Below are 21,431 nucleotides of genomic sequence, written 5' to 3' on the forward strand. Positions count from 1 at the left end.
ATTTTGGATTATCGTCGTCAAGTTTCATAAGTTCCTAGTGGGCGTTTTAAATACAATATTTTTTCTATGAGACGTATTTTTTTTTATTCAAAAGAAAACAGAAATTCGTGCGACGGTGGAAAACAAATCGATCACAATTGCTCCGTCCACCGACAAGTCGACATGTATTACAATAATAATAATAATAGCCTTTATTCAGATACATTTATATTTAAGCAAATTTCCATTTTAATCCTCCTCTAGTGTATCTGTGTGCCCTTTTTTGGCAAAGGCCTCCTCCAAATTCCGCAATTCCTCTCTGCACTGTGCTACTCTCTGCCATTACAATAATACTTATAAACAAATAAACTAATTAATGGCCAAAAATTTAAAAATCAAACATGATAATCGGTTAGTACCAAACTGTTTAGTACCAACTGCGATCGTAGACTGTGTCTTTAAGTGATCAAGTTTGTACAAGTAGGTATAAAATAAAAGAAGGAACAAATATTTAAACAAGTTACCATAGACAACACCATACAACAAACTATAAGTTGTTAAAATGATACGTTGAACTTATGACATATGACTCCCATATGACAAAATCTTTACGTTATTGACACATGGGGAGTCATATTTCAATCGCCGTTACTATTTGTACCCTCAGAGAAAATTACCCTCTTGAAAAGGACAAACATGACACTGTATGGAAATAATTAATGAATCCATAGATTAACAGACTTTTTAATTGTCCGCTGAGTGAACTGACAAAAGGTTTGCTTTATGTCAGTGCCTTTAGAAATAGTCGTATTGTAAATATTTTAATATTTTGTATAAAGTTGTCTTTTGTAAAAATTAGTCTATTGTATAAAGTCGTGTTTTTTTATGTGATATAAATGTAAATAGTTGCCGCATTGAAGAAATCTGTAATGGTAGCTATTTAGTTAAAAATAAATAAATTTAATCTAATTGGTCTAAAAGACGACTCATTGGTCTAGTGGTTAGTACCCCTGACTGCGAATCCATGGGTCCCGGGTTCGACCCCCGGCTGAGACGAACATCGATGTGATGAGCATTTGGTGTTGTGCTTAGGTCTTAGGTGTTTAAATATGTATTTATATATCTATCTATCTATAATATGTATGTATATACGTTGCCTACCGTACTGTACCCATAACACAAGCTTCACCAGCTTAGCATGGGTATAGGTGAATTGGTGTGAATTGTCTTTAAAAAAAAATCAAAGGTAAAAAATTGAGTTTTTCGCGATTTTCAGCAAAACGGTAAGTTTTATTATAAAAGTACTTAAAGTTTTAGTAAGTTTTATTAAAAATGTAGATCATAAAATTATCTATAAAAATGTATCAATACTTTCTTCCTGCAAGACACCGCTTTTGAGATATACCGATTCAAAAAGTTATAAAACTTATTATTATATGTTGTTGAGATTTTATGCACCTTCGAATGTCTAAATTGACCGGACTATAAATTACATATATCATGTAAAAAGTGACGAACTTTTCTTTTCACTTAAATCAATAGAAATGTCTATCTTTTATCTTTCAAAATCGTCAATAGCGTTTTCAGTTGTTTTTGTCGAACAAAATATTTGTGTCTACAGAAAATCGCTTGCATTAAATAAATCTGCACATTTACATGTGACTAAGCGTATACTCAGTGTCATATGAAGAGCATGAATACATAATACACACAGTTGCTCCAATTTCACGCAGAATTATACGTATACGTCGACAATAACCAGAAACGAGGCATGAAAGTCATCTGCAATGCAAATTTATTAACTTGCAGCCGCCACGTACCAAACGTGAAACGGGTGCCTCAACACTCAATTAAAGCGAAACTATAATAATATTATTTATTTAATATATATGATATAACCCAAAAGAGAAGATAAAGATAAGTGGACAAAGAAAGTGACGGAATGGCTTCCTCGCTATGACAAAAGAAAACGAGGAAGACAAATAAAAAGATGGGAAGATGATGTGCGAAGAGTAGCTGGCCCTATGTGGCTACGTAAAGCTAGAATCAGAGAAGAGTGAAAGCCCTTAGAGGAGGCCTATGTCTAAGGACAAGCTGTAGAACAGAAACCAACCAACCGGCTTGCCGATTAATTATTAGTATTTATATTTTTATTTTTAGTGTTAATTTTTTGTATTTCACATTTGTATGTACTAATAGGTATAAGTAATTACAGCAATAAAGGCTTTTATTATTATTATTATTATTATATAACCCAATAATTCACTGGCTTTCCAGGTATGACAGAATAATATTTTTTTTATATAAAAGAGTGGAAAAAAAGTGTTACGTTTTTTATCAATTTCTCTAAAGCCAGTTATTTTTAATTCTGAACTGTCTGTTGGTGACCGCATTGAACAAAAAGATTGCAGTGCCAACGTTGTCTTCAGCGGCGGCTTAATATTCTTGATGAATATCTTTGTAGAATTATGCAAGTTTAAAACTTCTTTAAAATTTCTAATAAATAACACTTAATAATTATCATACATAATTAAATCTTTAGAATGAAACCTCTGAAGATAAAAAATCTACTTAGTCGAAACATATACGTTGATTACTATATAAAAGTTATAAGGAATATTGGTGTAAAAATGTCAAATGGACTAGATTTTTTTAGTTTCACTTCAAAGATAAAATGTTCTATTATGAAATTGTATAGTATCGAATAATTAGTATTTTAGTTAAAACTCTTAACTAACGTAAAATTTATTTTTAATTTTACAACCTTTTTCGCGCGTAAAACAATACTAGCCAGTATAAAAAAAACAATCTTGAGAAATAAACTTTAATCAAACGGCACAAAGACAAGACAAAAGCAAAGCAATATTCCAATTTCTACATTCAGTTTGCAATGTGCAGATTTAAGAAAATGACGGTCTTCTTGGTGACAATTCTAAACTATAACTAATTATTAAGTCAAACATTAAAATCTTCATCTTTAAAGCGATATTATGAGAGAGTTAGCATTTGTGAGTGTTGGGTAATATGCATTCTGCCTTGACGTGGCGCTGGTTCACTTCGAGTTTTTAATTTACAGCGGAGAAGATCCAATGTGTTTTGCCACAAACGGGTCTGTTCTTCAACTGCACCTTGACGCGAGCTTATTGCTCGTTGCTCCTGAATATAATTTACGATTTTTAGTGAACTATGTAAGATAAATCAAAGTTGTTCAAAGAACCACGTTGGTAGTTGTTATGTTACAGTGAAGAAAAAACAATTGAAAATCAGCTGAACATAAACTAAATTAAAGAAATTTTAAAAATTATTGCTATGTCTCTTAGCTCGTATTCTTTCAACAAGTACATTCCAATTGTTGAGAAATATTAATGACTAATAAATAAGTGTTAATTAATTTGTAATTAATAATAATTATATCTACTTTAATACTACTAGTAAATACAGGGCTCGAATTACGTTGTAGCTTTAGCTTCTAAAGCTCGATAATTATTATATCCAAAAAATCTCACATCTTCCAAATTTCGGACAATATCCTCCAAGTCAGTAATTTTCCTCTTCATAGATTCCATCTTGGACGGCTGGCGCGGTGATTGCATTGAGTTTTTCATTTCAAACATCACAACTTCCTGCAAACTTTCCGCCTTCATAATCTTTTGCCGCAAATTTTTCCATTCGTCCTCTTTACTCTGTAACTCGTCCGTCAGTGCCTTCACTTGATTCTTCAGGGGTTCCATTTGCGACGATATATTTATCGATGTCGCCTCATACACCCTCTTCTTCTGTTCGTATTGTTGTTGTACGGTTTGGAAATCGTGTTTTATTGGTTTAATTTTGTCGGCTAAAGGTTGCAGCTCTTGACGTACTTCAGAAAGTTTTTGGGCTGTCTGCGCTACGAGCTAGAAGAAAAATTATAAGGTTTGTTCAAAATACGTGATTATTCACGCAATGTAAATGTAGGTATTTTACATTGCGTGTACATAAATGTACTATGAATACGTAATAAGTGTATTTAAAGTGCAAAAATTCTCTCAGGGGTCAAGTTCTCATTTTATACAATTCTCAAAGTTCTGGAAAACAATTTCAATAATATTTCGCGTAGTAATGAGATTAAGAGAGAGCAGAGTTGGCCTAGTGGCTTCAGCGTGCAACTCTTAGTCTAATTAACTAAACATAACTGATGTATTTTTATTTTTTGTAAGGCAAATATACTAATTTTAATATATAACAAATAACTTTACTAATTTCTTCATGCTAGTTAATGTTGAAATATTATTACTACTATTTATATCACCTGAGACAAATCATGAAATGACTTTTTCGTTAATTCAGATTTCGCATCTTTCTCTATGTCTTCCTCGTCGTCTATTTTCATTTTTTTATAATTCAGCAGAGCCATTTCAACAGTTGGATCCGTCGTGCAAATTATTTGCAAAGTCCTAGTCAAAATACCCGCTTCAACCTTAAAAAAGGACTCAAGTAAACAACTTAATAAAATAAAGTCCGTCGAGAAAAGTCTTATATCTTAATACCTTAAATGTTGACAGATTGGCTCTTTGTCGTTTATACACAGTACTTTTGGTTCGTAGTGAATTTACATATTTTTTCAATTCTTCTCCCCTCAGCACCATATCTCCAAGGAGCTGTTTTACCTATAGAAAAGAAAAGTTCTTTATCTGAGCGTTTTTAATTAAAATTCGTTGTCTGATTGTGGATTAAACGAAAGCAATTCATAGAGCCACTTAAACAACATCCGAATGGCGTTCTTAAAACGTTATCCCCCGGGCTTTCGCAAAATGAGCGATTACACGAAATGAGAAAAATATCTGATCGATTTCTCGGCATACGCATCGTTTGTCATCAATAATTGATTGATGTTTGCCCAATCCTTAATGAAAGAATATCATAAGAAAACAATGTGTTAATAAATATAATACAAAATCTTGTCACTTTATCTAATGCAGTTAGTAAATCTTTATATGGATTCGAATGACTAACTATAACAGTTAAAAATAAAATTAAAACATCGAAATTTACATCGATAAAATCGTATTGAAACACAAATATAAAATATTGGAACGGAGAAAAATCTCACCCCATCCGAGCCAAATGGGACACAGGCCCACTTAAAATTGGAGGGTTGGCACTGACGACACTTATCGAAGGTTATAACAGATCCCCGTTGCCTTTATTACTCTACAGATTCGCATTCATAAAATGTTATACATATATAAATCGCATTTTATTATGAAAAAAGTATTGAACACCTTCTTCTAAATGATATAGCAATAAGCAAGCAATTTTATTACTTATGTAAATATTGTTTTATATAATTTTCTGTGATAAACTTAACTACGGTAATTGGACAGTTTGATTAATATTTATACATGAAGATCTAGTGGGACCTGTGTCAGTTACACTAAATTTACGGAGTTTTCCAAACCAAACCAAGAAGAATGTAAGATTTAAATATTGGGTTACTAATAATTTATTTATTTAAGATTACATGCATTTGTAGTTGTAGTAGTAACAACTTAGTTTCTATGTAAGGATTGGTTAGTAAACACAACAAAAACTCCTATAGTGGAAAGCATACCAACGTTTTAAATTAAGCGTATTCTGTGTGATCAACACATTTATCATACCATTAGTCTACTACGTACTATGCCCAAGATATATAAAGTATACCAGCCTTTTCCGAAAGACGTTATTAAAACTGCAAGTTCGGGACTCGGCAAACATACCTGACGCATTTCAGAACCTCGGCAAGCCCAATAGCAACCTGAACGTCTTGTTATACTGAACATGGAGCGTTTCAACGCCTTCTGGATAAAACAGGCCCATAGGCTCCACGTACTTTGACTTTTGGTTAGAGACGTGCAAATTTCCGGGCCAGCATCATCCCTTACCACTAACACCCTTCATCAAACTAAGAGCTAAAGTATCACGATAAGTTCAAGCTATCTAATCGTTTAATAAAATGCCTGGATTTATTTTTCAAATCGCTAATCTACAGAAATATCTACATTTTATAGCGTGTCAAAATCGAAATCATTTATTCATATAGGTAACACAATGTACATTAAATACATATTAAATGCTTTCAATTTTACATTTACTGCCACTTCTCAAGTCAAAGGCGTAGAACGGAAGAGAAGAAGTCAATACACTCTCCGCCACTCCTTTTAATCGCTTTTGTTTTACACAATGTTTGTAAGGAGCTGCAACCGTTACACCAAGTTCCACAAGACATCTAAAGTAATTAATAATAATAGTCGAATTAATAAAAATATAGATTAGCTATGACGCAAACAATCATACGAGCGTAGGAAATATTAAATTACTTTTTTTTTATATCTCTCGTTATATTTTTTACTTTATTTTTTCTTTGATTATTCTTATTTTGTGTGTTTATGTGTGTGTGTGTTTTTGATAGTAATAAATGTTATGTCTACGTCTACATCTATGTGTAAATAAATTCTAGTTCCTTGTTGGTTTTCGTGGCAGCCGGGTAATAACTTACTTGTGACTGTACGTCTGCAAGTGTAGCTTCATGTTCCTTCAATGTAGCGGTCAATTCGTGTACATGAGACGCGCTTGCCTCCTTGTTCCGTTTTATCACTGACGCTTGCTGTCGAAATGGTGCTAGCTTGTCTTCCTGCGACCCCGATGTAGCAAGCTTTTGCTGCACTAACTGTTCTATTTCGGCGTTTACATTAGCAATCTGTAGATAATTATAAATACAACGAACTATTACGCTTCTATTAGATAATGTTGTTACTATCGATTTCCGCGTACTTCCTGAAGTTACAGGAAATAATATCTTCAGTTTATTCAATATATATTTCATAAAGCTGACTATGTATGATGAAAAATTATTACCCAGTCTTCCCTTTTCGCTTTTTCTTAACTAATTTAAAAAGAAACATGTTTAATTAGACTGATTAAGTTTTAGAGAATAAAAATAGACTGCTACAATCTTTTTAGGTGTGTTCTGTTCCATGATAATTTGTTTTATTTTCTAATAGGCCCGTCATCACAATTATTAAGTCTTCCCTTATCTCATTTTCTAATCTAATCAAAAAGATACAGGTTTAATTAGACTGATTAAGTTTTTGAGAATAAAAATAAACCAGTGGCGCTACAACTTTTTTAGGTATGTTCTGTTCCATGATAATTTGTTTTATTTTCTAATAGGCCCGTCATCAGACTTCTATGCCTGAGTTGATATCGAACATACGACCTCAGGTATGGGAGTCGCACGCTGTAGCCACTAGGCCAACGAGGAAAAGGTCAAAATAAGAGGAATAATAACTATCATTTACCCTACATACATTAGAATCTAGTAGACATAAACTTCCAAATAAAACAGAACATTAAGATTTTGGTAAATTCGTAAATCTTACCTTTTCTTGAATTCCGTTCAAATCGTTACGAGTCGGATGTTGTTCCATGGCAACTGTTTGCATAATGTTCAGCTCTTTTTGTAAATTGTTACATTCTTGAGGTAATTTTTCTTTAACCAAGTAATTATTTAGCTAAAATATAAGAGGAATTGACATATTGTTAATAACTAAAACTAATAATAATTAAAACTACTACTATAATTACGATATTTGTATGTAATAACTTCTTGATATATTAAGTAATAAACAACGAAACACGATAAGTCTAAAGTAGGAGTGAAACGGGCGTCTCTATCTGATAAGCGAATTTTTCCAGACATCTCGAGAATCCCTCAGAATAGCACAGAGAAGTACAAAAAAGTAAAGTAAAATAATCCTAAACAAAAATATATTATAATCTCACCACAAAATAACAGGGATAAAGGGATTTTCTGTAACAGTTATTTAAAAAAATCCTTAAGGACGAAACAAATCTTATAAACATTTAAAACTGTAGAATTAAATGAACAGCTTAATTTAATCACCCGCTTAATAATCACAATTATTAGTTTTTGCATACTTGTTACTATGATTATAAACATTTATTTATATGTAATAAATCATACGCACATTTACTATTAAACCGTTTCTACTTATCTCTGTAGTTTCATCACACAAACACACACAAAAGACGGCAGAGACTTTATTAGTTCGACAATTTAAAACTTAACTTATCAACAACTACAACTTCTAAATTACCTGTATTTCTTCTTGAAGATGTTTAATCACATCCGTAGCTGTTTTAGGAATCGCGCTTTGCCCATGCATAACGTTCAAATATCGTGTGAGTTGATCACTCGCAGTTTTAAGTTGTGTTTGTTGGGTTTCATACTGTCCATACATTTAAGAGTTAATGTAAAATCAAACTAAAACTATTTTAACGTCCCATTAAAATCAATAAACCAATGGGGTGACGATTTAAAGCGACATAATCGAAGCTGAAGTAACCACAAACGGAACGAGCCGTCGTCCCGTCTTTTTACAAACTTATTCACTTAATTCTAAATCTATAGAAAATTTAGAAGTGCCAGTTAAAGTAAATTACATCTAGCAAATTGTATCCGGTTAAAGTAATTGCTGCCCCACGGGAGTTACTTTTTAGTATCCATAGATCCCAGTAGGCAGATAAATGTGGTTTCTTCAAACAAACATTCTTGTTTCTTCGCTAATTCAAAGCCTTCCTAACAACAGTAAGTTATTAAAACCGAAATACTGAATATTTAAAAATTTAAATTATTTCCCCAATGAATATGCCGTTCCTTATTTCTGAGTAATGCTCTAAGACAGGAAATATCACACCGATTCACGTATATATCCTTCTAAATTCCTCATTAAATTTCATGGTTTACACACTATAGGCATATAACTCAGTCCCCAGAAACAATAATTGCAAGATCTTATCAAGTTACGAATCCTTTGAGGCTATTTGAAATAAAGTTCTAGTATGAAAATCGCAATTTAAATAAAGTTATTAAAACAACTTCATAGCTTTGTACTTGAAACTTTTACGGCGTGAGAGCTTTTAAAAGGCGTGCGTACTTGTGCCTTCAATTCCTTGGCTCGTTCTTGTTGCACTCGTAAAAGTTTACTCTCATGTAGGAGGTCGTCTTTATTTTTCACATCAGCAAGGTGAACTTGAACATTCTCCAGTTTCTTTATCACTGAAAGAATGACGCGTATTTATTGTAGAGTATAGATATTGTCATATCATTCACACATTACTAATCTAATATATAAAATTCTCGTGTCGCGGTGTTTGTGGTTAAATTCCTCCGAAACGGCTCGACCGATTCTCATGAAATTTTGGGTGCATATTGGGTATGTCTGAGTAACGGAAAACATCTGTTTTTCATCCCCCTAAATGTTAAGGGTGTCCATCCCTAAATATTTATTTCTGTTTTTATTTTTTTATGATACAGCATTAAAAAATACATACAACCCCTAACTTTCACCCCTCTACGATCTACCCCCCTTTTATTATAAATGATATACATGGCAAAACGACGTTTGCCCGGTCAGATAGTTTTTTTATAAAAATCTTTTGATATTTTTTTAATTTGTATTTTAAGAGCTATTTATTAATACCATAACATGGAGAATAAAACTAATGTGGTATAGCACAAACTATTAAATAGAATTCATTTGAGTTATCTCATATGCTATTTAAAGTGCCATGAATGGTAAATGGGTCATCGTGAAAGTCAGTAACTAACTTAAATATATAACATATAATACTGTGTATGCTTGTTAAATAAAAAGTCATAGTATGTTTGAGACTGACTCTTAAAAATCTCTTCTGGCATGGGCGTCTAAATGAGAGACACAAATTTTCATTTACAATAAATTCAAATGTTAAAAAATACTTGATTAACTCTCTATGCAGCCACTACATTAAAGTAATAGGGATTTATAGTCAATACCTGAGAGAACAATCGAATCATGAGGTAAAGGTAAATTATATTTGCCGTAACCTTCAGACAAGCAAATAGAGTCCTCAGATTGAGACCTGACTAATGAGAGACTCCAGAGAAATCAAATCACGTATTCCGTAAACACAGGAGTTGAATCAGATTTATTTGGCTTGACATTATGATGCAATAACGTGGAAATGTAAAGAGATTTGAGGCGGTAAAAGAGCGCAGAGACTAAAGCTGACAGATAAATCTATGATTTCTTGTCAGAATTTCTTGGAGATGATAACATCGTCACATCTTGTATTACGAGTACTAATATAGATGACGTGACAACAATTGTCTAGGAGCTTGAACTTTATTCTTTTAAGTTCTTATTATGTATCGCCTAGAAAGATATTAGAGCCACTCATGGCCATGTGTAATATCTTTTCAGAATCCCTATTAAATGCGCCAAAACTTGTAATACAGGGTTACTTTTAGGTAGAGTATTTTTTTCACAGTGGGGTCCGAAGTAAACACAAAGTTATGATTTGAGAAATTTTTATACCGTTAAATTTTATATTGTCTTCAATACACTCAATAAAGAACTATAAATAGCATCTCTAACGCAAGGACTCATCATTAACAATCTAATGGATATTATGAAAAAGATACAGGATGTAGATTTTTTCGTATTTTAATAAGAATTAGTATAAAAACGCAAAATAAATTATATCTCTGCAGAAGTTGAGTTTAAGGATCTCCCGTGGAACAATTTTTTGGAGCTGATGACCTCATCTATCCCCTAGTTGCGTTTGATCCAGGATTTTTTGGCCACCCTGTATAATGACTAAGTAATAAAAAGCTTTTAGATATTTATTTACACATTTTTCTTTATAAGCAAAAGGTGACGTCTTCATTTCCACGCGACTTTCACGTCGTTGTAATAAGGGCAAAGGTTAATTGCGCTAATAGATAAAAAGCTTTTGTGGTACACCAGAATTCAAACATCATCGCGATTCAAAAATTACCAGGCGTACACTGCTTTATCAATTTAAGACATCTAACAAAGTACAGAAGACCAACCATACCCACAAAAAATATCACTCTAGTACAAGGTGGTTCTCGTGGTGGTTCGTGATCCATATACTATATATATATAACTATATTTAAGTTATAATTTTAATTAATTTTTTTGATAACTGTTAAAAATTTTCATCGCAGTTATTAAGAACATCTAGTCACTCAACAAAAATCCCACGTCATCTCAATCTTTTAATCCGCCCAAAAATATTTATTTACCTATTATTCTTATTTTTAATTTAATTTTATTTACTATATTATTTTACACAAGTCTTCATTACTTACACTGCTAACTTTTATTAATATTATTATTTCTACAAAAGAGGCGCAAACTAGCTGCTGTGGTTTCTGGCAGAAAGACCAGCCCTGTGGAACAGTCAGCTCCTCAGCATAATACTGAGCCAGGGCCAACAACCACAGCACACAATGTTAAAGGCATACAATTAAAACGTACCTACCGTGTTCTTTAATAGACAACAAAAACTTTTTTATATTTTAAGATTAATGTTATTTTGTGTGTTCCTGTGTGTGTATTTGTAGTAATATGTTAATGTCTTGTGTTATATGTTTGTATTTCAAGATATTAAATTATTATAATGTCTCAATAAAAAGCATTTAATGACAGTAATACTAATTGATTATTAATACAAGATATATTATTATATTGCGATGAATAAATTACCTATATCTCGCTCTACTGCCATTTCTTTAATATCGTTAATAATTTCTGTAGCTTTCTCCTTTTGTAGGAGCCGAGTCCTTTTGTGCACGTCCTTAAATTCGTCAATAAGATTATTATACACATCTAAAAGATCCTGAATGGTGTTGTTCCGAGCGACATCCGGGGGTATTTCCGGTATTTTTAAATACCTGTAAATAAGTATACGAAACGTCGAATTATGTAAATAAAGAAATTGTGTCTCCAAATTATTATTTATTAAGACTTAGCTAAATTATTCAGTATCACACAAAGTTTGGGATTTCTGTGTAAATTGTAGAATATGTTCTATCATTATTCTTCTAAAACAATTCAGTAGTCTATGGTTTAACTGCTTTTATGATTGGGTGTGGTAAGTTTATTTTCGTTAACAATTTTCTAGTGGTTTCTTCCTAAAACATATCATTTAAGTTTCATAAGCGAACAATTCCATTTTTTATTTTACAAATTATGATACATAGTTCGCATAAGAGTTTTAAAAAGGCACCTTAGCCTAAGGGCGTGGCAAAAAAAAAGGTTGGTAAACACTGCTCTACATAATAGACAACTAGATAACTAGAAATCTGGCTCAAATATACTGAGTCTCCCCCATCACGGAGACCCAAGACCTCACAACAATATAACAAAATTAACCTTCTCAGAAATTTCACATGAAAAGTAATTCAAAGCTAATTGAGACAATGCGGCAATTCTCCCGCATTAATAAAATATTAACAAAGGAAAAACTCCAAGGAATAACAGTAACAAAGTTTCCACACGTTTCATGTGTTATTACAACTCTGTAATTGGTATAAATGACGGGCGAAAATAAGCCAAGAATAATTACGTAAGAGAATACGCTGATGCCAACGCGCCTCATGAGTTTTCATGTATGAGCGTCGATCTTTGTTATGGAAATAAGAGAACAACAAGCAGCCATTTATAATTATATTCTGAAACTGCGACATGTTTTTTAAGATTATAATTAATGCGTAAGATAGAAACAACACCACAGCTTGCATGAATTATTCAATTCAATTCTCTGTAGAATAATATTTATAATAGTTTAGGAATAGAGGCAGACAATTTAGAAGGTGATAACTAGATTTAGGAAACAGCAGGTGGTACAATGCAGACAGAAATAGCGGGATTTGGAGGAGCCCTTTGTTAGAAAAAAGCACACAGATGCTTAAAAATTAGTGAGATTATAGAAATATAAATGTATTTAAATAAAAGGATTTTATTATTATTATTTAGTAATATTAATTATCATTCAAGCGGTGGTGGGTCATGAGACGTTTGTCAGGTACATGGCACAGGCTTTTGTAATTGAAATACATAGCAATATGTTTTTATAAAAGGTTTGTTACCTTGCGAGATACGCCGTGTTTTTAACTTGCTCTTGATTTGACAGTAGCCAATAAAGAACATGATGTACAGTCCTGGCGTCACCGGCAAGAAGTTGAGTTCTAAAGGTGGCAGGATCTACTCCCGATGGAGGTCGTAATTTTACGTTTCCTAACATTTCGAGCAAACGTATAGACACATTTTCAGTTTCATCTTCGCATATATCCAACTAAAGTATAAAAGAACATCAGACTTAAAAAAAATTATAATACAGGGGCAAGAGGCTTATGTAATGTAAAGTAAGACCGCCACCCATGGGCACTCTTAATGCCAGGGGGCTCGCTAGTGCATGCCGGCCTTTTAAGAATTGGTACGCTCTTTTCTTAAACGACCCTTAGTCTTTTTTCTTACAACAGATGGCAAACGGGCAGCAGGCTCATCTGATGTTAAGTGATAACCAGCCTATGGACACTCAATGCCGGAGGGCTCGAGAGTGCGTTACCGGCCTTTTAGGAACACGTACGCTCTTTCTAGAAGTACCGTAAGTGTATCTTATATTATGTGTACACTATACATATATCCCATTAAATACAGTTTAGGTATACGGGAACATATTATAACTGTAAAACTAATAAGAAAACTCAAACATTGTTATCTCTTTTAATCACAGCGTAAATTCAATTTGACAGAAAGAGACCAATTACTCGGTTTAGTGTGACTGATTATGATCACTGTTTTGTATTAGTGATTATTATTGATTGCTAAATTTCTTTTACGTAATTCGAAAAATGATTCGATTATAATAAACAATAACACGCTAACAATAGTTATTACTGTACAAGTCAAGATTATTATTTTAATTAAAATACCTTTTCACCAGCTTTGAAAAATACCAGTAAATCTACCAGGAGCTGTAGCAATTGCTTCTCATCAAGAGCGTCGAATTTTATTAAATCGTAATTCCGTCCCAGGGTTTGATTAATTTCTTTAACAATAAACTTCATTTGATCCGTCATTTTTAGTTCTTAATTAACGACGACACAATAAATTAACAACTCTTTAGGATCTCACATTCATTTATAAAAGAACTTGTATTTGTATTCGTTGCCTTGGCAACCAACTTTGCCCACATAATATGGTAGAAAACACTACACACTATAGTCTGTGCGGAAAGGGCACCCTGTGTGGCAGTTATGGGAACAAATATTTGACATATTTATGTCTTATAGGACTTGTGTTTGTTTAGTTGCAACACTAAAACTATACTTTTTATTTAAAAAGAAGGATGCGTGTTCTTATGTATACGCGCGTAAGAAGTTATACTTCTTTGGCATTATTAAAAATAGTTTTTGATTGCATGGAAATAATTAATTACAATGAAATAATCAAAGACTGGAAATGGAGTCATTATAGTCAATAAAGTTCAGTTTACATTTGAAAAACTAAATAAATAAATATTTATTATTATTCTCTTACATTAAGTGTAACATAAATTCTATTATTATTCGAATGTTGTTTTTAAATTATGTCCAATGCCGTAGCATCTTCCGTGGGCAACTTCATTCTGTTAATTTTGTGTCACGCGCATCGTAAATTTTCACTCTTCAATTTTTCATAACGCGCCTAAATAAGTATAACTTCAAAAATTTTTTGAACATGCACCATTATTAGTACATAGTTACCCCCAACACAGGGACTAGTGTGGGTATAAGAGAAGTATAGGTGAATTTTGATTATTTATGTATTATAATTAGCTACCCGTAATTTTATTTATTCAAGATTTTTTTTTTATATTGAGATGATCAGTGTTGTCAACGTAACAAAAAAGTTAATTTAGCACTGCGGTCGCTCTCCACGGTTAGTTTTTCAGCCTACAAAAAATTGATTACCCCGAAATCGCTAGTCAATTTATATATTAAAAAAAACAATTTATGAAAACGCTATCTAACAAAAAGTAAAACAAAACTTATGTTGGAATAATTTATATTTCTATTATAATACAATCATAGATATTATTGTAATCGTCAAATCTCAACAAGTTACACTTACTGTACACTTTGTGCCTTACACTTTAGATCGAAATACAACTGCCAATGAACAATTCGTCTCACAGCCTTACACAAATTCCACTAAATGCTCTGAATAAAGATGAAAAAACGAAATACTAACCTATTAAGTCTTCTACGAGGATAAAAAAATTATTCTAAACGTCTGATTAACGACGCATTATCACTGGCTACTCCTACTTAGCACCAATGAGGAGAAGATTACTTTTCAATCTCACGACACTAATAAGGACTGAGCATGAACCGACAACTGTCATTTGTCTCATTCCCGACTCATTATGTAAGAAAGAGACAAATATATTCATGGTGGCAAATAGCTCAATCCTTACTCTATGAAAACGGGAAATTATGAATATTGGCGTCTCTATCATTAGCTTAGATATTGAGCAAGACGGCAAAAAAAGTAAAATTTAGATTTAAAGATGTCAGTGATAATGATATAAGTACTTCAAGTCCTCATTATTAAATAAATAATAAAGCTAATTAAATACTAGAGACGATTGTGTTAACATGTCATTTCGTGATGCGTTTCGATTAATTCACTTCTACTTAATCTATGGCATGCACCATACTTACAATTAGACCCTGAGTTGACAAACAAACACGCCAAACAAAACTATTTTTGGAAACAATGTCAAAAAAATCGCGGCAATTGAGCTGCCACTGAATTCAATAATGAAATATTTTATTTTTATATAACGGAGAGATTTATGAATTAAAAAACTTTATTTCGTAAAATGTCAACTGTCAAAAGTTTTTTGACAAACGACATTATCGGTTCATAGATAATAACATAATTTGTACTCTGCTACACAAATTATTTACATTGCCAGTAATACTTTAGTGTATAGCTATTTGAAACCTAAAAAATACTAAAAATAAAACAACCTTCAAAATTAAATTAACTGATTTCCTATACTGTCAACACATATCCAATGACTGTTGAATAAGTACAGATTAGATTATAATTAAAAATATAAATATTTATGATTAATAATATGATATTATTAACAAAAATTATTATATTTAAGCATTAAAAGGAAATGTGTGGACAGTTTTGCTTTTTAATCAATTTGCCAATAATTTATCACAAATTTTCCCTCAAATCACGTTTGATGTAAATTATCGATAGGAATGTTGCAAGAGAAAATTTGGAAATTGACTGAAAAAATGACTGAAAGATGTCATAAATGCAAAAAACCAAAAGTCAAAAATACAATAAAATCACATAGTAAATCAAAAAGATAAAAAAAAACAATTACAATCGACATTCATAGATCTAATAATTAGGTACCTGATATAAAACGACTAAGCTAAACCTACACCTAAATCACAAGAGTAACAAAATAATAAGCGGAGTTGGGACTCATACAATCAACAATAATCATTAAATAGGTTAGTTGACGTTTAATCAAGCAAATATAGATTCGAAATTCGAAAATATATGACCACAGACTATATCCAATTCCGTGTTGTTTTTTTTTTTATGATTAAATTTTCAGCCTGTTTTAAAAGAGTCAGCTAGCCTATTTGGATTTTAGCCTAATCTCCGCTAAAGGCTGATAATTGTGTGCGGCACTACGGCTCTATTCGATCATCACTTATGAAGCGGCCGAGCGTTACATTTTCTGATACCAGATGGCAGCACCATAAAAGTAACTGTAATCTGTATCTTACTGCGCAGTTATCTTTTTATTATAAATGTAACGTAAATACTTTTTGTGAAACTGCCATCTTGAATATTATAAAGCTCCGTAATAACGTGACACTCTCATAGTAGGCCACCCTTCCTACCGAAGAGGAAGGTGCTCAGCGTGCCTAAAGGGGAAGAACTAAGTGGAGTGCTGTTTGTTGTACTGGGGCCGACTCCGACCGTGCCTAGGTCCCCTCGCGGTCTAGGCGCCCGTTGGCCTCTCGCCCGTCTGCCTATTGTCCCCGTGTCTAGAGCTCCCTGCCCCGGTTGTGCCGGAACACCAAAAGGGGCGTCCACACGCTCGACAGGCGGAGCGGCGGGTGATCTAAGCGTGCGCTTCAAACACGTGAGCTGCTCCATCGGACTCCTATGAACCAGGCCTGTGTAAAGCGAGCCCGCCGTTTGAAGAGCGAGGGGGGCGGGAGAACCATCCGAGGAGGGAGACGTAAGATATCTGCGGCGGAGGATGGAAGTCCCGCTCGCGATCAACGCGTGTAACGATGGGGGGACATCGTTGGGCCGCGGAGTTGGAGGCGGCGAGTCGTCTGGCGATCCCAGGAGGGGGCTGTTCGCGGGCGTCGCGGTTGGTGAGAAGTGGGGCCGCGAGGGGGGAGCGGAGGGGGTGCAGAAGGAGTCCCGCCGCGATAGCACGGGCGAGACGGCCGCGGATGTTCGACGCGATGTAAGCCGCGAACTCCAGGCACTCCCCAAAACGCTACTCGCGAGACTACTCATTCCACTGCTGCATACACTACTCACACTGCTGCCCGCGAGACTGCCGTCGTTCGGGTGTAATACGGTGCTGGAATAAATATCATTATTATGGATAAAGTTGGAAAATAAACCATTTATTAATTTAACATTTAGAAACAAATGGCCTAAAGACTGGCTACTAAGAAAATTTGTAATTAAAAAAAATCTGGAAATTCGTTTTTAAATCTTGTGGAATAATGGAATATGTACACCCTTAACCTACAATTACAATGTTCAAGAATAATATTTAAACAATCTTACCTATTCGTAAACGTGTAAATGTGACTGGAGTGAGGGAGCCGCAACATATCGTCATCTTCCTCTACATCTGAGAGTCGGTACATCCGCAAACCGAGAGCTTGAGCTGATCTCGATCCTCGTACGCCTACACCTTCCTGATCTTCTAGTAAGCCTAAAATAATTTTAATGTTAGAATATAAATATCATATACTAAATTTTATTAATTTATAAACAAAATAATTAATCACGTGATCGTAAATATTAATTTAACAATTCAGATATGCCATAAATTTTGCCGCTACAAAAGTACGAAATATTTCTTGCATAATAATTTAATTCGATTGCATTTGTGGCCTAATAGTGAATCAATGGTTCGCCTTCCGAAATATTGTTTCGAGTACGAGGGCTGCACTAAAAGTATCGGGAATGGAATAATACCACTCTTCCTGTCATATTTAAATCTTTTTAATTGAAAACTCCTGGGTTTTAAAAATCGAATACCATTTATAAAAAGATTCTCGATCTTGTTACAAAGTTTTGTCAAACTTGTTTAGTCGTTGAGAAAATGGAATTGACTCGAGAAAATTCAAGAGCGATGATTTATTATGGTAGGGGAGCCCAAGAGGGGATTTCGGGATTTACTAAAGCGCGGCAGATTAATATATAGGGGGATATCTTGTACCCGGTTAAGTACCTCCACAAAATATGAGGCCCATATATAAGGCCGCGCGTGAAGGAGACAGGATCAGATTAGTAAAAAAAAATTGACCATGAGAAATTCCCGAGCGCGTCAGATTAAGGTAGGGTGAGTTAATTACATCCTAAAAAGTGTATATTCCACTAATCTGACAATTTGAGAGTGACGGAAAAAAAGGGGAGGGCAACAAAGTTGTAAAAAAAAAACGTTATCTCGACATTCTCGAGCGTAGCTAATTTTTTTTTTATTTTGAAGGAAATAATTCCAGAATAATGAAAAATATATAATCTGACGATTTCCGCAAGCCGAAATAACAAAAATTCGTCGATAAAGTTAAATGCGTGCAGCTGCGTGATGCCTACATTTCCTTAAACCGATCGGAATCTACTAAACGGCGTTCTAAATATTTCCCTCAAAATTACATTTCCTGTGAATTTGAACCGATTCGGACCGATAGAATTTGAGAAATTTTGAAAAATCTTAAAAAAATAAGAAATATTTTTTTTTAAAGTGGTTTCTTTATCGATCAACTTCAAAAACTAATCCGCCTTTGAGCTTGAAAAAACCACGTCGATCGCCACCAAGCTGGTCAAAAGCGGTTGATTAGTTCGAGAGATATCGTGAACGAAAGAAACCCGAAAAAGTGTTTTTTCGGGATTACTCCGAAATTTGTGGTTCGATCAATTAAAATTGCAAAATTACTTATGATGATGATAAAACTGCGTCAAAGCCGCCAACCGCGTGAAAATTGCTTGATCCATTCAAAAGTTATTGCGGTTTGAAAATTCCAAAAATAGTGTTCTATGAAACTTCTATCAGACTTTCGAGCTGGGAGAGCTCAAATGCATAGAAATGTTATTTCTTTGAACTCAGCGAGCTCAAAATATCAATTTTAAGCGCCCAGGAATGGAATTAGCGGGAAGTTGCAGGGATGGCCCTTTAGGTGAACCGTTTTTCTAAATTTTTTTTGTCAGATCAGGCGAATCCCTTTAGATAATCGTCAGATTATGAGACAGTACGTTTAGAACATAAAGATGAACCACATATATCTTAATCTGACGCGCTTGAGTATTTCAAAATTGCGATTTTTTTTTACAAATTATGAACATGGCCGTGGGTTTGCGTCCCATCGAAATCGTCAGATTAGTGAATGAGAGCTTTTTTTTGGTGCACTTAACACTCCCTTAGAAAATCTGACGCGCTCGATAATTTTTATTTTTTTTTCATTTTCAACCCTTAAATACAACCACCCGCATCATGCAAACGATCAGATTAACATACGTACATTATTAAAAATACGTAGGGCATTGATGCTATCAATATCTGACGCGCTCGAGGATGTCCATGCAACAGTTTTTTTTACATATTTAACAATCTATAGCCGCTTCCCCCACCGATGAAACGGTATATATCATATAACATTTTTTTCTTCTTATTATCTAAGCTTTGCATCCCAATAGGTCTCTACGACGCTCGAGTAAATCCCCATTTAGCATCGTGGGCTCCCCTACCATTATGACTTTCGAAGTGGTTTATCACAAAAACAGTGTGTTGACCGGATGATTTCTGCATTTTTATTTAATGTAATAGGAGGCAAACGGGCAGGCGGCTCACCTTATTTTAAGTGATACCGCCCATGGACACTCACAATACCAGAAGGCTCGCAAGTGCGTTGCCGGCCTTTCAAGAATTGGTACGCTCTTTTCTTGAAGGACCCTAAGTCGAATTGGTGATGAAGCCCCATCCAAAACCACAATTTATCGCTGGTTTGCTGAATTTCAACGTGGACGTGTCAAGCTCAGTGATGAGCCCCGTCAAGGTCGTAAAAAACTGCAGTCACCCAAGAAAACGTTGATGCTGTGCGTAAGCTGATTGAGGAAGATCGACATGTGACATACCGCGAAATTCAGGCAGCTTTAGACATAGGCATGAGTCAAATACAAATAATCTTGCATAAACAATTAGGTGTAAAAAAGTTGTTTTTATTAGAATTTTACACAAATTACGAACAGCCCCTTAGATTTCCGGTACATAAAACGTAAATATCCTACCGGACATGTTAGGCTTAGCCAGCTGTGCCCAGGTGTGTAGAGTGAGGGAGCCCTCCATCGGTTTGACGATCTGCAGTTTGTGAGGAGTTCGGAACCTCGCCCCTCCTCCCACTCCCGCCCCCCACACTGCGCTCTCTTCGCTCCACTCGCGATCTGTAAATTTTATTATCTTAACAATAACTCTGATAAAAACACTAAAATACTGAGACATACACATAGGACACCATAACTAACGTAATCCTCAAACTATCCTAATAAGGTAACCACCAGCCACTCCTGTAAATCCAAGTCACCAAAAAGCAGTTATTTTTGGATGAAAAAGCGGGCAACATTATATAATTATTCCCGATATACAGTTTTGAATGTAATCTACTGATAACACATCAAGCATAGGACCAAAATCGGCCATGCACGTCATATATGTCTTTACAGCAAGGTAAGGTACTTAAAGGACGTCAGAAATTAATAATACATACAAACGTACATTGTTTTATATCGTGTCATTAATAGTACAAGCTCAAGCTCAAACTCAAAATATCTTTATTCATATAGTTAAACAAGTACACTTATGAACGTCAAAAAAAAGTTAAAGTAATTGTAAATTTACATTTACTACCAGTTCGCAAGTCAAGGGCGTAGAGCGGGCAAGAAGAACTGGCAAGAAACAATCTTATTTAAAATGAAATAATTAGGAAACAATTATATTATGTCAATATTACCTGTACGTTTATTCCTAAGTACGTGTGAGGCAGCCAGTGAAGCACGCCGCGAATCGATCTCTTGTGGCGTTAGCCGTCTTAAGGCCGCAGCCAATTCTGCAGCCCCTGGCGCTCCGGGAACTCCAACGCCCGAGCCACCGCTAACACATAATATTCAATTAATCAAGTACCGTATGTTTCACGACGATTATCGTACACGCACGTGCCCATTCACGTACGTTCGTAAACTTTATATATGTTTTGTTCTGGTTATGAGTAATTAAGTACAATGGAC

The 21,431-nt window shown here is 34.2% G+C and overlaps 2 protein-coding genes across 7 annotated transcripts in view; both read right to left on the reverse strand.

Moving 5' to 3' along the window:
• Nucleotides 1-2,830: 2,830 nt before the first annotated feature.
• On the reverse strand, nucleotides 2,831-14,050 carry LOC125053154 (intraflagellar transport protein 81 homolog). The gene is made up of 11 exons (XM_047654383.1): nucleotides 13,808-14,050; nucleotides 12,962-13,167; nucleotides 11,577-11,764; nucleotides 8,958-9,079; nucleotides 8,118-8,249; nucleotides 7,380-7,511; nucleotides 6,497-6,697; nucleotides 4,506-4,625; nucleotides 4,268-4,435; nucleotides 3,486-3,872; nucleotides 2,831-3,135 (listed from the first exon to the last, which is right to left on the reverse strand). The coding sequence occupies exons 1-11, from the start codon at nucleotides 13,952-13,954 to the stop codon at nucleotides 2,968-2,970; spliced, it is 1,971 nt and encodes a 656-aa protein (XP_047510339.1). The 5' UTR covers nucleotides 13,955-14,050; the 3' UTR covers nucleotides 2,831-2,967.
• An 854-nt stretch (nucleotides 14,051-14,904) lies between these two features.
• The window catches only part of LOC125053028 (trafficking kinesin-binding protein milt), a 46,230-nt gene continuing 39,703 nt past the window's right edge, over nucleotides 14,905-21,431 (reverse strand). For all 6 annotated transcript variants that reach the window (XM_047654200.1, XM_047654195.1, XM_047654196.1 and 3 more), the window contains 4 exons: nucleotides 21,158-21,297; nucleotides 20,439-20,591; nucleotides 17,712-17,862; nucleotides 14,905-17,499 (listed from right to left, as the gene is read on the reverse strand). In XM_047654200.1, the coding sequence (XP_047510156.1) occupies nucleotides 16,776-17,499; nucleotides 17,712-17,862; nucleotides 20,439-20,591; nucleotides 21,158-21,297 (1,168 nt within the window). In that variant the 3' untranslated portion in view covers nucleotides 14,905-16,775. The remainder of the gene's footprint in view (nucleotides 17,500-17,711; nucleotides 17,863-20,438; nucleotides 20,592-21,157; nucleotides 21,298-21,431) is intronic.

Source organism: Pieris napi, chromosome 10 (assembly GCF_905475465.1).
Source record: "Pieris napi chromosome 10, ilPieNapi1.2, whole genome shotgun sequence".
Classification (NCBI taxonomy): Eukaryota; Metazoa; Arthropoda; class Insecta; order Lepidoptera; family Pieridae; genus Pieris; species Pieris napi.